We start from the raw sequence: 17,664 nt of genomic DNA, 5'->3' as shown, positions 1-17,664 counted from the left end.
TTCCGATAATCTGGAAATTATTTATGAAATAAACTTTTTTGATTGCCTGCAAAAAGGGAACGCACAGGAGAATTGTAACATACATAACCTCCAAATGTACATACGTTGTTAGCAATGTCAAAAAATTTTTTGAAAAAAAAACACAAATAAAGTGTGCGGGGACGTCCGTTAGCATGTTCGCTATCATTTCCCTAATTTTTAAGACAAAATATTGATTATTCTAGAAAAAAAGCCGTCGGAACCTAAAACTGGTAAAATCGATACTAATTCCTAAGTGCTATGCAAATTAATCAGATTTTGCTAAATTAAAACTTTTTTGAATTAAACCAAAAAAAAAGTGTGTGGGAACGTCCGTTAGCATGATCGCTATCGTGTCCCAAATTTTTAAGACAAAATATTTATCATTAAAGAAAAAAAGCCGTCGGAACCTAAAACTGGTAAAATCGACAATTTTCTAAGTATCACATGCCCTTAAGGGCATGTGACACAGCTAAATACCTATATTACCGACCTCACTTTTTCTGTTCACTGAATGTTTTTTTGAGCCTAAGAACTTTTTTTGTAAATAAGATATCGAGCTGAAACTTTGGAAGATTTATTAGAGTACAATAAAGTACGTTTAGGTACTGCATTTTGGTAGGAACTTCACTGAAAATTATTTTATCTTTTTTCTAAACCTCGATATTTTTTGAACGTTCCAACTTTTTTATACATAAAATATCGGTCTCAAAATTTGAGAAATGCAAGACCTAAAAGAAAACTATGTTTAAGTACAAATCTTAATAATAAAAGATGTAAAAAAAATTTTTCAACTATCAATTCTATCGGCATCTGCCGGTAACGCTGTGCACGAAAATACGAACCCCCTAGAGCCTCGTCTAGTGGCCGCCAGGGTTCGTATTTTCGTGTACAACGTTATCGGCTGATGCCGTAGGAATTGATTGTTGAAATATATTTTTTTACATCTATTATAATTAAGCCTTGTACTTGAACGTAGTTTTCTTTCGGCTCTTGCATTTCTCAAAGTTTGAGACCGATATTTTATGTATAAAAAAAGTTGGAACGTTCAAAAAATGTCGAGGTTCAGAAAAAAGATAAAATAATTTTCAGTGAAGTTCCTACCAAAATGCAGTACCTAAAAGTATTTTATTGTACTCTAATACATTTTCCAAAGTTTCAGCTCGATATTTTATTTACAAAAAAAGTTCTTAGGTTAAAAAAAACATTCAGTGAATTGAAAAAATGAGGTCGGTAATATAGGTATTTAGCTGTGTCACATGCCCTTAACTAGAAATTTAACCGTTCCCCTTTGGATCGAAAATTTACCTTTTCTAGTTCCAAAGTTAATGATTTGGATCTAAATTGGTCTTTTTTAAGTGAAAATTCATTTTATTCGTTGAAAATTTACTTAGATTGTTTTTAAAAAACTACTTCTAGAAAAATATACGTCTAGAAACAGGAAGAAAAATCGGAGAAACGCGCGATAAAATCTAAAAATTGAAAATTTAACTAATTATGTTTAAAATGTAAATTTTTTTTAAAATTAATTTTGTTATTGGAAGATTTGCAATTTTAATTGAAAATTCATCTCTTTTTTTAAATGGAACGGCTTGGTTGATAATCCATTTTTTAACTAGAAATCTATTCCAGTTCAATATTCCATAATTTTATTTAAAAATTCATTTTCTTGCATGAACATTTATTTTTTTACTGCAAATTCAATTATTTAATTCATTATTCAAAAATTATATTTTTTAGTTCAAAATTCATCTTTTTGGTTGAAAATTGATTTCTTAAAGTGAAACGTAATTATTTAAGTTTTGGCTGATAATTAATCCTTTTTAGTAAAAATTATTTTATTTTAGTTTTTTATATAAGTTGACAAACTAAACATTTATTTGAATTATTATTCAAATTCATGGACTTTAAAGACAAATTTAAAAGATCATTAATGATATTTTTAGTATTGTTTAATTATTGAATTAATCCATCGTGTCAAAATATTTAAGAATATCATCTAATATTAATTGAATTCCTATAAACGAAAAAAAAAAACATTATTTACAATAAATTCGCAAAAAAGTATACCTGGATAGAACCCGGAATTTTCAGCCAAATTTTGTTCCCCAGAATTTAAGTAGACTCCCTGATTAAATAGTTATTTTCAAACTATCACTATATTCTAAACAGTTATATTTTGCCGGCGTCTAGAAACAGGAAGAAAAATCGGAGAAACACGTGACAAAAGCTGTGGCGGACACCTCGAAAGAGTCTCGGCCAGTGAAACGAAGAATAGAAGAGGCGGAAGACAGTTCCAACAATGTTCCTGTAAAGAAACATTTGCTCTCGAGTTCCGCCTTAGGTAATATGAGTAGCAGCGCGTCTTCTGTGACGATTGGCGCAATCACCATCACGCCTGTCACATCGACACCAAACTCGACCCCAAGCACGACAAATAGTGTCGACACGTCGAGGCACAAGGATTCCAAGGATCCGGTGAAGCACAACAAAGACGTGAAGAGAGATCGCGACCGAGACAGGGACAGGGACCGTGACCGGGACCGAGGTCACAATGATAGAAACATGGACAGGTTGGGCGGCGGAGGTAAAGATGAGAGAATCAGGCGAGACAGTGGTGGTTATGGAATGGGTGGACATTATAGTGGGAATCGAGAAGACGATCATTGGGCGCCAAGAGACGGAAGAGATCATCGGGACAATAGGTAAATTAGTTCCTATAATATCCCGTGATCGGGATTTAACTTCTAATCGTAGAAAAATTCAAGGTTTCATTATTTTAATAATTTTGTTTAATTTAGAAAAGTAATTTCTACTTTCATCTGCAGTCGCGGATGTTTCAGATTATCTCAGTTTACTCGTAGGAAATCGTAATTTATTATTGCATATTTATGATTTTCCATTGTAAGAAAAACCTTTTGCAATTGTTTTCTCGGTGAGATTTTTTTTCGCTGACTTAAGTTTGGTAATCGAATTAATGATATTTTAAACATATAGAGGGTGACTGTTGGACCGAGCACCCGGGAAATGACAGTGAATTGATTTTTTTTTTTCAATTATGATATTATTCAATTTATAATGAGTAATTCGAAAATCTTTTGCTTGAAAACTTTCTATATTAGATTTTTAATTTTAAACTTATATTCTGAATTTAAAGAATTTTAATGTGCAGTCTTGAAGACTTAAACAATTATAAATTAAAAACGTTTGAAGTTGAAAATTTTTGATAAAAAACAGTTTTATTTTATCAACTGTAAACATAAATAAATAATATTTAAAATGGATCTGTACTTTGTGTTAAAAACTAAATAATAATTGATGTGATAAAACGATTCTAAATCCCTTGAAAGTTAAAGAATTTCCAGATTCGTAAATAATTCGCAATTAAAAGCTTTTATTAAATTAAAAATATTGTTTCAGTCTAAATTATTCAATTTTTAACCCATTTAATTTTAAAAAATTGATTAAGAAAAAGGATAATTATTTAATATTTATCAATATTTGACTTTTAATTTAAGAAGAATAAAGTATTGTTTTACTTAATAAAATGTTTAATTTATAAGCGAAATTGTTGAATTTTGATGTATAAATAATAATTGAACACGTATTATTTGTACAAAAATTTCAGTAATTTTAAGACATATTCGTACGTTTTGAAAAGATTCAAAATTAATGTAAAACTTAAAATGATATCTTAAAGAATTTTTAAAAATCCTTAAATTCTTCTCGGGTCGTTTTTAATAATATTGGAATTCTCTTGAAATCTTTTTGAATATTCTGTTAAAATAATTTTTCAAAATAAAGAATCTATTTCAATTTTCCTAGGAATGTTAAGAAAATGGTTTTATTCATTTGGAGCCTTTCACAATTCTTAAAAAGCCTCTAAATTTTTTGTAAACTGCAAAAATCTACATTTTGTTTTAAATTAGGTTGTGAGTATTTGCACCGAAATTTCGTTACCAATAACCAAATTTTTTCGGTAAACACACTTCGTTAAAATTAAAATTACTCTGATTGTTTCTGAAAAAAGTGTTTAATGGTTATTTAGAAATCCAAATTTTAAGGGTATTTTTTTAATGAAATTGAAGTTTTTTGAACAAATTTCGAAAAAAGCTGAATTTGAAAAAAATTAAAACTACTTTTAGTTTTCTCAAGATTTTGAAAAGCAATTTTAAAGTTTTTCAAGGATGCTTAAAACTATTTAAAATGAAAATAATTTAAATTCTAATTTAAGAACTTGTACGTTGATAAAAATTTAAATTTGAAAATATTTAATGGACTAAAATAACTTTATAATGTAATTTTGACATTTTTTAAAGTTAATTGATTGATTCTTTAATTTAGAGTATTCAAAATGTTAACCTGGATTTATGTTTTTGCAGTTTAAATTCATTAAACTTGAAATTATTCAGTTGAAAAGTGTTAGTACCTTCCAGTTAATACGTGTAAATTATTGAACAATTCAATAGAAAATGTTTGAATTAAAAAACTTTTAAACTTCAATTTTAAAAGTTAAAAATTCAAAAGTTCCACTTTGAATGCTTTAGTTTGTTGTTTTTCTATCACTTGTACTTTTATTGTTTAGCTTTATGTTTCGTTTTTTTTTTAAATTTTATTGAGCGGGAAAAATATTTGCAAACCGGGAAATGGCCGTTTTTTTAAAATAATTAGTTGAATTGTCATCTTTTTCAAATTATGATATAATTCAGTTTACAATGCGTGATTTTTAAATCATTTAATTTTAAAATGTTCCATTTTAGATTTTTATTTTTAAGCGTAGCGCTTGAAGTTGAAATACCTTTATAGTATATGAATTAGCTTTAAGAATTAAAAAGCGAACAATAATTGATTTGACAAAACGATTCTAAATCCGTTTAAAATTTAAGAATTTCCAGATTTTAACGTTAAAACTGAAACTGTTTTAATTCTCCCGAATGAAACTTTATACATTATTTTGAACATAAAAATAGCTTCATAATAATATATTCGTAATTAAAGGCTTTTATCAAGTTTAAAATATTGTTTCAGTCTACAAAAATTCAATTTTTAACCCATTCACTTTCAAATTTCTTAATTAACAAAAAGAATAGCTATTTAATATTTGAGCCTTGACTCGTTAAAAATTTCGAAGAGCTTTTAAACTTTGAACGTTACCGTTTTAATTTTTCTATTTGAAAAACGTTTATTTTGTGAGTGAAATTGTCGAATTTTAAGGTACAAATAACAATTGAAAACTTATTATTTTTAGACAAATTTGAAATGATTTTAAATAATGTAAACGAAGTGTCTAAATAAAAAAATATTCTCTTAAGATTCCTAGGGAAATTAAAATTGATTTTTCATTTTTCATACTTATGTTAAGAGAAGACTTAAAAAGATTTTCAAAGATTTCGAAAATTGTCGAAAGAGAATCTGGACCATTTTAAAGAAATTTTCTTAAATTTCCAGGACTTTCTAAAAATTGTAGGAATAATTCAATTCATTTTTAATTATATTCAAAAGTTTCGAAAAAAATTCGAAAATTATTTTGAATTTGGAAAAATTTTAAACCACTTCTAGATTTCTCATGATTTTTAAATAAAATTTTAAAGCCTTTGAAGGAAGCCTAAACTATTTCAAATAAAAAAAATTTTAGAACTGTGAAGTTCAAAAATTATTTTTTAATTTTTAATGTGTCTAGTTTAAAATTACTTAAAATAATATAATTTAATTTAGACTATTGAAAATGAAAAGGTGAATTTATATTTTTGGAACTTAATCCGAATCTTTGAACTCTATAATTGATCAAAGTTTTAAAATTTGAAGTTTATTTGCATTTTATTTATTTTCTTAATTGAAAACACCTTCCATTTGGTACGTGTAAATTTTTGAGCATTTTAATACACAATTTTTGACTTGAAAACTTTTAAATTTCAATTTTACAAGTTTGTAATTCAAGTGTTCCATTTTGAATACTTTAATTTGTTGTTTATTGTTTATTACTGTATATGGAAAAATGTTTAGAGTATAGTTTGATTTTTTAAAGCTCATTGGCCTTGAAATAGTTTGCAAACCGGGAAAAACGCGGGAAATGACCAGGAATTTTTTTCTTCCATTGAAACGGCCACCCTGCCTGACTTGGAACAGGGATGCTTAGAAAGCAGTTACTGTTTTTATTCAAGGACAGGAAGTTTCCGTAAAAAATATAATTCCACTTAGAACAGGCAATTTTTAACATGAAACGGGATTTTTTTAAGAAGAATTATCGTTCGGGTTTAGAAGAAAGGAATTTAAAATAATCCATCTTCCAAGTGAGAATTTGTCAGAACTTGCAAGTTCCCTCTTCTAAATTTTACATAAAGAAAGTACTTTAAGTAGTTTTTAGAGTAGAAGTAGTATTTCGAAGAAGAAATTGCTGAATTGCTATAGAAAAATTTGTTGCATTATTCGTTGCGAATTCATCTTTCTTTAGTAAAAAAAAAATCAACTAATATTTAAAAGTTAAACTTTTTTCTTCAACATTTTTTTTCTGTTGAAGATTCATAATTTCAATTGAAAATTTGTCTCTGTTTGAAAGTCTAACTACTTGATTGAAAATCAATTTTTTAAATTAAAAATTTTAATATACCAGTAGAAAATTGAACAATTTTGCTAAACATCCGTTTTTTGGTTGTTAAGATTTCATCATTTTGGTTAAAAATTGATCTTTTCTTGTTCAAAATAAACAATTATGATGAAAATATTATTTTTTATTATTGAAAATTCAACGATTTTATTCAAAATCCACATATTTTGTTCAAAGTCGATTTTTTGGTAGAAAATTGTATTTGTCTTTGCAAGTTAATCTTCTGGTTTGAAAACTCTTCTTTTCGGTTTAAAATTTAAGTATGCCATTTAAATAATGATCATTTTAGTTGAAAATTCATCTTTTAGATTGAAAATAAAATTACTCGGTTGAAAGTTAAATTGTTCTGTTAAAAATTAATTAAATATATACTAATTATGTACTAATTTATTGAATTAAATGAATTTTTTCATATTTAACAGTTCCAAATTCATTTGAAGTTTTTTAAGGCCTGCACTGTGTTTGTCACAGTCTATCACTTTTTATAAAATCTATATATTTATAAATATTTGTTTCGTATTAAGTTTGTTTTGTTTATTGTAGGTTCGGAGATCACAAAAGGGAAAGGTTTGACAATTACGGCCGCATGGGCGGTGGTGGTGGTGGTGGTGGAGGAGGAGGAGGATATCACCGTGATCGGGATCGGGACCGTGATCGTATGCATATGAACGACAAGAGAAAGTAAGTACCTATAATTAAACGATTTATTATTCAGGGTATCTAGCGTTCTGGAAATACTTGGAAGCCTAGAAAAGTCTTTGAATTCTTTTTTATCTGGAAACACATTAAAAATGTCTTGAATTTTGCTCATGGTTCTGGAATTTTTATTCCTGTTAGTTGGAAATTCGTCTCGGATTGAAAATTCAACTGTTTGGTTGAAATGTTCTTTTTTTTTACTGATAAAGTCGATGTTATCATCTTCAGTTATATAATACTTAAACTATAAAAAATGACAAAACAATTCGAAGTCCGCTCAAAGTTAATAATTTCCAGATTTTAACGATAAAATGAAACTGTTTCAAATTTGTTAAATTAAGAAAAAGAATGCTTATTAATATTTAGCAATATTTGACTGCTTATGTAAGACGATTGAATTGACACCATATGTTTAAAAGTAAACATTCTTAAAATAATTTTAATTGATCTTTTTAAAAAATATTTAATTTTTTAGTGAAATTGTTGAATTTTGGTGTTCCAAGTAACAATTGAGCACTTATTATTTGTCGAAAAAGTATGAGTAATTTTAAGAGGTATTTCAAAGTTTTAAAAAAGATTGAAAATTAATTTTAAACTTAACATTATTTCAAATGAAGTTGTGAACAGGCAAAATTCGGCTATTCGTACCGCAATTTCAGTGCAAATAGCCACAACCTAAATTAAAACAAATTTTAGATTTTGAAATAAAATTTTGAAGCTTTTTTTAAGGATGCTTAAAATAAAATGAAAATAATTTAACTTATAATTCAAGAAATGTTCTGTAAATTTTTTTTTTTTCAATTTTAAACGTTTCTAGCTAAAAATTGTTTAAAGTAATATAATATAAAACATTTAAAGTTTATTTATTATTTAATTGAAAGCATGAAAAATGATAACGTGGATTAAATTTTTATAATTATTTTTGTCTAAATCTTCGAACTTATTAATTTATATAAGATAAATATTCTAAATTTTGCAGTTTATCTGCATTTCACTTTAAATTGTTCAATTGAAATTTGTTAGTACCCTCCATTTTTACGTGTAAATTATTGAGCATTTGAATACATTTTTGAATTAAAATACTTTTAAACATCAATTTCAAAAGTTTAAATTTCAAGAGTTTCATTTTGAGTGCTTTAATCTGCAGCTTAGTTTTTATTACTTCTAATAGAAAAATGTTTAGCTTTGGAGTTCCGATTTTTTAATTTTATTGGCCTTGAAGAATGTTTGTGACCGGGAAATGACCGAGAATTTTTTTTGTTGGATTAAAACGGCCATCCTGCAGTAGATTGTTAATTTTATCACGGTTTATCAAAGTTTTATCAAAGTTTAACATTTATTACCGATTTTTTTAACTTTAACAACAGTTTAATGATATTTTTTGTAATCCAATAATTTTTTGCTTTCAATATATTGAAAGTAAGATCAATTTTGCGTGCGTTGAGCTTTCATGGATCACAATTAACTGAAATTTCAATTGTTCCACACTATTTGTACAGTGTGGCTGTAGGCTGAGGAAAACTTTGTCGCTTAGGTTAAGAATTCCTATTTGTGATTTGAAAATTAAACTATTTAGGCAGAATTTAATCTATTTTTGAAGGGTTTATTTCTTTGATTGAAAATTGAACTATTTTATTGAAAATTCGTTTTTTATTTAAATTAAATTGTCTACCTGAAAATGTATCTCCCATTTTTGGTTTATTTTTTAAATAGATATTTTTTAGTTAACAATTCGTCTGGATTGGTAGAAAAACAATCTTGTTCTGTGGAAATGTTTTCTTCTTTGGTTAAAACTGTAACTACTTGGTTCAAAATGAACTTTTTTGTTGAAAATTCTTATTTTTGGGTATAAAATGCAACTGTTTTACAACAAAAAATCGTCTTTTGACTTAAAAGTTGAAAAATTTGGATGGATTTTTTTTCTGTCTTACATGAAAAATCTTTATTTATTAAGCATCCATCTTTTTGTGCAAAACCTTTGAATTCAGGGTTGAAGGTTTATCATTTTGATTGAAAATCCACCTCTTTGGTTAAAAATTCATCTTCTTTGTACCTACAAAATTGATTTAATTGGTTGAAAATTCGCCGCTTTGGTTAAGAATTCATCTTTGTGAGTTGAAAATTAAACTATTTGGTCAAAATTAATCTATTTTGTTCCAAATTTAATTTTTTAAGGGTTCATCTCTTTCATTGAAAATTGAACTATTTTGTTGAAAATTCGTTTTTTTTTTCTTTAAAATTAATTTCTTACCTGAAAATGTATCTCTTCCATTTCTTATTTATTTTGAAAATTGATATTTTTTAGTTAAAAGTTCGTTTTTTTTTGTAGAATATTATTATGTGGAGGTTAAATTTCATTTTATCGGTTACGGAATTGCAGATAAATTAGCCTTTTAGAGGGAAATTCAATTACTTATTTGAAAATGTATCTATTTGGATTAAAAAATTCGTCCTTTTTTATTTGAACTTCACCTTTTTGTTCAGAATTAAATTGTCTTCTAAAAAATTCAATAATTTGTTTGGAAATGCAATAGTATTTGGTTGAAGTTTAATTTTTTTGGTTTAAAATTCGATCGTTTGGTTGAAAATTCAAATATTCATGGTGAAAATTTAACTGTTTTTGTTGGAAATTCGTATATTTAAATAGAAAATTTGCCCTTTTGGATTTAAAATTCACCTTTTTTGTTAAGAATTTAATTGTCTTCTAAAAAATTCAACTACTTCATTCGAAATGTAACTGTTTTTGTTGAAATTTAATTTTGTTACACATTCGATCATTTGGTTGAAAATTCATCTTTGTAGATTAAATAGTCAACAATTAAGTTAAAAAAATTTGTTAATATTTTCATTATTTTATTGAAAATTAAACTTAAATTATCTTAAAATTCAATAACTTAGACAAATTTCAACCAATTCCAATAAAAGAAGGTCATTATACGCGAAAATAAATTCGCTTTCAAAATGTTAACAAAAGTTGAAGAAAAGTGAAATATTAAAATATTTTCCATTTTAACGTCATCATTTTTCACTTTGATAAAATGAACAATCGCCAAAAAATGTGTGACTATAAAATCAGATTTTTTATTATTAAAAATTATTATATTATATATTATTATTGCTTAACAAATAAGGCCCGTCCCCTTTTCCCATTTTCATTTTATATATATTTTAATTATTAAGCGAAATATATTTAAAATCTTAAAAATAAAATTAATTTTTTTTAAATTAATTTTTTATTTGTAAAGAACTAGCTAACTGTTCTAACTTTTTAAAAAATTAATAATTTTATACCCATAATTAAGTTTATAAAAATATAAATTGAGGTTTAAAATGACCTGCATCATTGTCCTGAAAAATGGTTATTTTCCTTCTTAAATTTTAGCTTTGAAACCAAAATGTGACCATTTTTAAAAATCTTTTAAAGTTAAAAAAAAATTGTATTGCCAAATTTCACACATATGTAATTTATCTATATTATTATAAATAATTTATTAATCAATTACCTCAAATTTGATAATAGATTTTCTATAATAATTCTCTTTGGCTAAGAATTTAGGCAAATTCATAAACTTTAAGATACACCTCACGTTTATATTAATTTAATTAATAAAAATTAATAGTCTACAATTGAAATACTGTTTACATTTAAAAATAATTTCTGATTAATATATTAATTTCTTTTATTCTATTCCCTTACCTCTTTGTTAGAATATTTATATTATAATAATATTTATATATACACACATTTTGTTCAAAATTTTAATTTAAATATATTTTAATTATTAAGTCAAATATATTTAAAATATTAAAAATAAAATGAATTTTTTAAATTTATTTTTAATTTAAAAATTTTTTTATGTTCTTCATTAATTTATAAATTAAAAATAATATATAATCAGATTTATTATAATAATATATAAATCGCATACTACACTTTTTTAGTTCCACTAGACTAAGACCTACAATTTTCAGTATGTTTCGTGCAAACTATTTTTCGCTCTAAGAGAAAGGTGCATATCTAGAAAAATATTTTTTTTTGTCCTGGAACACCTGGAAAGGTCCTGGATTTTTTGTTTAAGAAACGCTAGAAACCCTGGTTTATTAGAGTCAACCGTGTTTTTCTTTTCTGAAATTTAATATTAATCCTTTTCTTTTTCCAGTGACTACTACCGATATCCATCAGGACCACCTCCTTATGGCGGAGCAGGTGGTTATGGTGGTTATGGCGGTGGGGCAGGAGGCGGAGTAGGCGGAGGTGCACCTGGAGGATATCCACCTCCAGATGGACCTCAGGGTCACTTCAGGGGTCGAAATAATTATCCGAACGATAACTATCAGGGTGACTGGAGGCCCAACAAAGACTACAGACGAGACTATGATCGGAGGCCTCCTCCGCCAAACGCCAACTCCTAGTGCACTTTTTTCGTCACCGTCCCGGATCCCTTTCATTAATCAGTTGTAGTCTTATTTGACTGCAGTGACTGAAACTGCGCTTTCTGATTAATTGTGCCGATCAAAGGAAGGGATAAAAGTTCGAGTGCAAGCATCAATAGGATGTCAGTTTTTTTGTTTTTTATAAAGAAAAAAACTCCGACAAGAGTCGGATGGACAGATGCTTTATTTTACATTATGCTGTGGAAAAAGTTTACTTTGTCAAGTTACTACGTGCTTGGACTACTCTGTTGTGCAATTCTGGCAGAATCAAGTTAAACAGTTCCGAGGAATAATATGTTTAATCTGCCATTTTTTCCCTCCTCTTTTTTTTTTTTCTTCTTCACAAAAACTACTTTCGTGGATCTATGCAGTTCACTTTGCATTTTCAATACAAACTGTGTACACTTGTATAGTTTATGTGATGGAGTTTTTGTAAAGCCGTTTGACATGACTTTGGTGTATGTCCTGCTGATTCATTTATTTATTTCGATAAAGTGTTGGAAATTCGTCATGCTGTACTCACAATGTACAGTGTGGCGTTTGAAAACTGTTTACAAACAATTGCAATTTTTATTAATATCTAAACAAAAAGCGCATCCGATAGTTTAGATCATTTGTAAATAGATGCCTGCGACTCTGAGATGAACTCTTGTCCTAATTTTTTTGTTTTTTATTTTTTGTTTTGCTTTACAAGGCTACAAAGAAACTTAAATTACGAGTTTTTATTGTGTATCTTTTTCTACTTGTAAATGTTTTGATCTGCTCTCTGAACTGAATATCCCAAACACACAAAATCAGATTTTTATGCTTCAAATTCAAATGAGCGCGCTCGAGTTTTTAACAAAGTGGATGTTTTCGTGTACTGAAGAGATGAATCTTTTATACACCGCTTTTTCGTTCTGCACTGCACAGTACATTTTTGTCTATGAAAAATGTCAAGTACGTTTGTATTTAATGCGACAAAAGAAGAAGAAAACAAAACGTGATATGTTTACCATCTCGGTATTTAGTGTAAAAAGTAATTTATGTCGATATCTTTATTTCCTCTTTTTTTTTTCTCACTGTGAAACGACGCAAGTACTTTGTATACTGAACGCTTTGGATAATTGATCATGTAAAGAAAATTCTATTTTGTAGATCGCTTTTATTACAGCAATGAAACTAATTAGTTTGTCGTCGGTCGAAACTTTATAGTGTGCATTTGTGTAAATAATGGAATGCATCGGATATATAAGTGAGAGTCCCCCGGAGTCGAGAAAATCCATCACGGTTAATTATGTTTAGGAAATTGGAAAAAAAAAAAGTAAAGGAAAAGTTTTCGCCCATTATAAGGGATAGCGAGATAATTGTCGCGCACCGAGTGGTTAATTTAAGTTTGTCTATTGAAGTGCAAGTTTATCACCTAAACATAGTAAACTGTTTATAATTTATTACCACTAGCCAAGTATAAATCATGAGACACTATCGAAGGGAGGAGAATATGATGTATATATTAATAAGCGAATAAAACCTTGATTATTTGATGCCGTAAGAATATCGTACAAGTTAAATTGATAATTATGCGATATGGTATAGCAATGTATTTTATCAAATTTCGTCACTGTAGATTGCTAATTATTTCTGAAAATATATCTGGACAAAAAACTTGAATTTGTCAATTCTGTAGATACCCGCGCAGTATCCTCATTCGACTTTTTATATATTGCCAGTGAAATTAAAAGATATTGTTAGTGTTCTAAAGAGTTTGAGTGATCGGAGAAATTCTCACGAGCATAAGGATATGCTTGACCTTTATGTGCTTTTAAAATATAATGACAGGGTTTCTAGTGACCTTGAAAATATTGAAAACCTGAAACTCCCTGATTTTTTTTGAATTTTGAAAAGCTGGAAATCTCCTTGATTTTCTCACGATAACGTTGAATTTTAATTTTTTTTTTTTTTTTTTTACAGTAATTTTTTCGAAATGCGAAGAGTAATTTAAATCTTTTAGCCTATTATGAAAGAAACCTCTCGTTTAGATAGAATGCTGCTGAAAATTTTTTTATTCGTCAAGATATGATTTATGTGTTATTTATTACAGAATAAATAAAGATATTTCAAGGCACTTTTTGTTGAGATGTTCAACTTATAAATTATAAAAATTGTTAGTTTAAAATTTCGATGTTAATTCGGTTTCAGAATTGGAATAAGCCATGGCCGTACAACGGATTTTTCGAGTGGTTGACCACTCGGTTTTTTGAGGGTATAACAGATTTCAAATAAAGATTTCCCAGCAATTTCACAAACATTTTAAAACTTTAAAGATTTAAAGGATTTTTTAAAGATTTGAAAACGGGCACAGTAAACCAAATTTTAAAGATTTCAAAAATTTGAAACGATTTTAAGAGGTTTTGAAACATTTTAGAAGATTTCAAAATATTTTAAGTAATTCAATGACTTCAACGAATACAAAATATTTCACAGAGATTTCAAACATGCAAAAAAGGCGCGTACACTAGATAAAAAGTTTTCACAAAAATTCCTCAAAAATTTAGAACATTTCACAAAGGTTTTAAAACTTACAAGAGTTTAAAAATCTTGAAGATTTTAAACAATTTAAAAATTTTTTAGGAGATACCAAAATATTTCACTAAGATTTGTCATAATTTAAATAATTCTAACGAATTCATAAAGATTTCGAACATTTCGCTAAGATTTCGAACATTGCACAAAGATTTAAAAACTTTCGAAAGATTTTAAATAACTTCAAAAATTTGTAGGATTTGAAACCATTTCAAAGATTTTAAATAATTTAAAAATGTTTGAAAAGATTGCAAACGATTACAAGAGATTTCCGAAAGATTTTTCAAATACTTTAAAGAATTCTTAAGGATTTCAAAACATTTCAAGATTTTCAAAGATTCCAACAAGGGTACAGTACACCAGATTTCAAAAATTTGAAAACATTGAAAAGGTTTCAACAAATTTGAGAATATTTGAAAAGATTTTAATAATTTCAAACGAACAGAAAAGATTTCACGAACAAAGATTAAAGAAACGTTTCAAAAATATTTCAAATATTTAAAAATGTTTTAAGCGATATCAAAATTTTTTAGAATATTTCAAAAGATTTCAAAAATTCCAGTGATTTTAAACGATTACGAAAAATTTCACAAAGATTTCATAATTTCGTTAAAGAATTCATAAGGATTTCAACAGAATTTCAAAACATTTCAAAGATTTTAAGCGATTTCAAAAGGTTTCAACACATAATATGAGAAGATTTCAAACGACTTCATTGATTTTACACAAACATAGATTTTGTTTCGGTAAGTCTGATTAGCAAACAAATTAAAATAAATGTAAAAATTGAAACTTTGACAAGTTTTTGTCGAAAAATTGTCAATTTTTCTTAGTCTTTTTCTTTCGAATTTTTGCTCTGCAGGTTCGAAAATACAAACAAACAAAATTTATAATTTTTCACAAAAATCCATTTACTGTACATTCGGTGCGGGGTCCTTTGTTTCTAAATACATTTTAAACATCATTTAGTTGAGTTTTCAGATCAAAAAGATAAATTTTGACCCTAAGGAATGAATTTTTAACTAATATTATAAATTTCCAACCCAAAAGATTAATTTTTTACCAAAAAACACTCATTTTCAACTAAGTACATGAGTTTCCATCTAAAAAAGATAAATTTTGAAGCAAAATTGAAATAGTTAAAATATTATTTAAAAAGTTTTTAAAAACTCATTTTTCACAAAATATATTTTTTTTTCTCAAAAAATGATTTTTAACTACCAAAAAAGATAAAGTTTCAATAAAAATATATACATTTTAAGTAAAAAAGATAAATTTGCAAACCAAAACTAAAATATTTCAATTTGCAGTTAAAAAGGTAAATTTTAAACAAACATAAAGCGATTTTTTGAGAAAAAGTAATTAGTTTTTAACTAAAAATATAAAATTTTCAAGCAAAAATGGAATAGTTACATCTTCAGTGCAAAAAATTAATTTCCAACTAAAAAGAGACGGATTTTCAATCAAAAAAATTAATTTTTAATGACGGCCATGAATTTTAGACTAAATAGTGGAATTTTCCACCCAAAGAATAAGTTTTCTATTTAATAAAGACGAAGTTTTAAATAAATTTTTTTTCGACAAAAGAAATGAATTCTTAACAAAAAATAGAATAGTTGAATTTTCTACAAAACAACATTTTTTAACGAAAAAGATTACATTTCTGTAAAAGAAAGTAAATTTTTCACAAAAAATGAAATACTGAGTGAAATTTTAGCCAAAATGATAAATCTTCAACTAAACAAATTTAATTTTTAACCAAATACATGAATTTCCCACTAAAAAATCAATTTTTTACAAACAAAAAAAAAGGATTTCAAAAAATTGTTAAATTTTTAACTACAGAAATTATTTAAAAAAAAAAAAGATGAAGCTTAAACTAAAAAGATATTTTTACCAAAAATAAAATACTTAAATTTTAAGTTAGAAAAATAAATTTTCTACAACAAAAAAACGAATTTTCCACAAAATAGTTATATTTTCAACAACATAAATGAATTAAAAAAGGAAAAGTTTCAACTAATAAGAGTACACTTCTACCAAAAAAGACGGCTTTTCAACAAATTGTTGAATTTTTACCTAAAACATGCGTTTTGAACTAAAAATAGAAAAATGAAATTTTCAGTAAAAACTTAATTTTAAATAAACTCAAAAGTAAATTTTCTACAAAATAGTATAATTTTCAGCCAAGAAAATTTAATTTCTATAAAAAATATAAATTCTGGACAAAAAATGGAACAGTTACATTTTTAGTTAAAAAATGAATTCTTAATAAGAAAGGCTCATTTTCAAACAAAAAGATCAATTTTCAATCAATAAGATGAATTTTTCACCAAAATAGACGAATTTTGAACAAATGACATTCATTTTCAATCAAAAAGAGGAATTAATCAATAAGAAGCTTAAATATTCTCCCACAAATTCGAATTTTCAATGAAATATAGGAATTTTAAACTTATGGTAAATTTAGAATAAAATATGTATAAGTTTACCATCAACTGGTTGAATTTTCAACCAAAAAGGATGAATTCTCAACGAAAACGTGATATTTTAACCAAAAGATATTTCAATTTTCTACCAAAAATAATTGAATTCAACAATAAAAGATTAATTTTCAACAAAATATTTTGAATCCTCAATCAAAAGAAATTATTTTTCAACCAAATAGTTGCGATTTCTAACCATAATAATAAAATTAACTTCATTTTCAGTTTTTCGAAAATTCCCTAACTCTATCAGGTTTTCCCTGTGATTCCCTAATTTTCGGGAATTACCTGATCTGTAGTAACTCTGTGATTAAGAAAAAAGCATGTTTATTTCACTCTGGAACTTATTTGTAAAAATATATGTAGGAATTATAATATATATTTATTTAAATAATAAATGCTCTACATTTTTGGATGATTTTAGCCAAGTCAGTGGGCGAAGTACCTAAACAGCTGAAGTATGTACTTACTTGAGCTAAGGTATTGAGACGCAGATGTCCACCTTTTGTATATTGCACCTGTTCTAATCCTATCTTTAGGGTTTTTTTAGGAATTTATATTTTAATGAGAATATTCTAAACATTTAGAAATATAAAGAAATTCTATTATTAATAATGATTTATTTATTTATATTTCACTATTCATAAAGAATTTATGTACATTTAATTTAATTAACTGAACTCAGCCATCTATACAGATCTTTTTCTTTAACAATTTTATTTTTTTGAACTATTTTATTTCATAAAAAATTTCATTTCTTCTAGAATTTTATTTTCTTACGCAATTGTATTGCATCTGAAATTCATTTTTGTTCAACAATGTTATTTTCGAACCGTTCAATTTTTTCAACATTTGTATTATTTG

General features: G+C 26.4%; 1 protein-coding gene across 4 annotated transcripts in view; it reads left to right on the top strand.

The window, feature by feature from the left end:
- The window catches only part of LOC117170299 (chromodomain-helicase-DNA-binding protein 1), a 55,344-nt gene extending 41,948 nt beyond the window's left edge, over positions 1-13,396 (top strand). For all 4 annotated transcript variants that reach the window (XM_033356973.1, XM_033356975.1, XM_033356974.1 and 1 more), the window contains 3 exons: positions 2,212-2,723; positions 7,166-7,303; positions 11,479-13,396. In XM_033356973.1, coding sequence (XP_033212864.1) covers positions 2,212-2,723; positions 7,166-7,303; positions 11,479-11,731 — 903 coding nt within the window. In that variant the 3' untranslated portion in view covers positions 11,732-13,396. The remainder of the gene's footprint in view (positions 1-2,211; positions 2,724-7,165; positions 7,304-11,478) is intronic.
- The last annotated feature ends 4,268 nt before the right edge of the window (positions 13,397-17,664 follow it).

Source organism: Belonocnema kinseyi, chromosome 3, assembly GCF_010883055.1.
Source record: "Belonocnema kinseyi isolate 2016_QV_RU_SX_M_011 chromosome 3, B_treatae_v1, whole genome shotgun sequence".
NCBI classification, from domain to species: domain Eukaryota; kingdom Metazoa; phylum Arthropoda; class Insecta; order Hymenoptera; family Cynipidae; genus Belonocnema; species Belonocnema kinseyi.
Note: the sequence above shows the minus strand (reverse complement) of the source record. Positions and strands in the feature narration are given on the sequence as shown.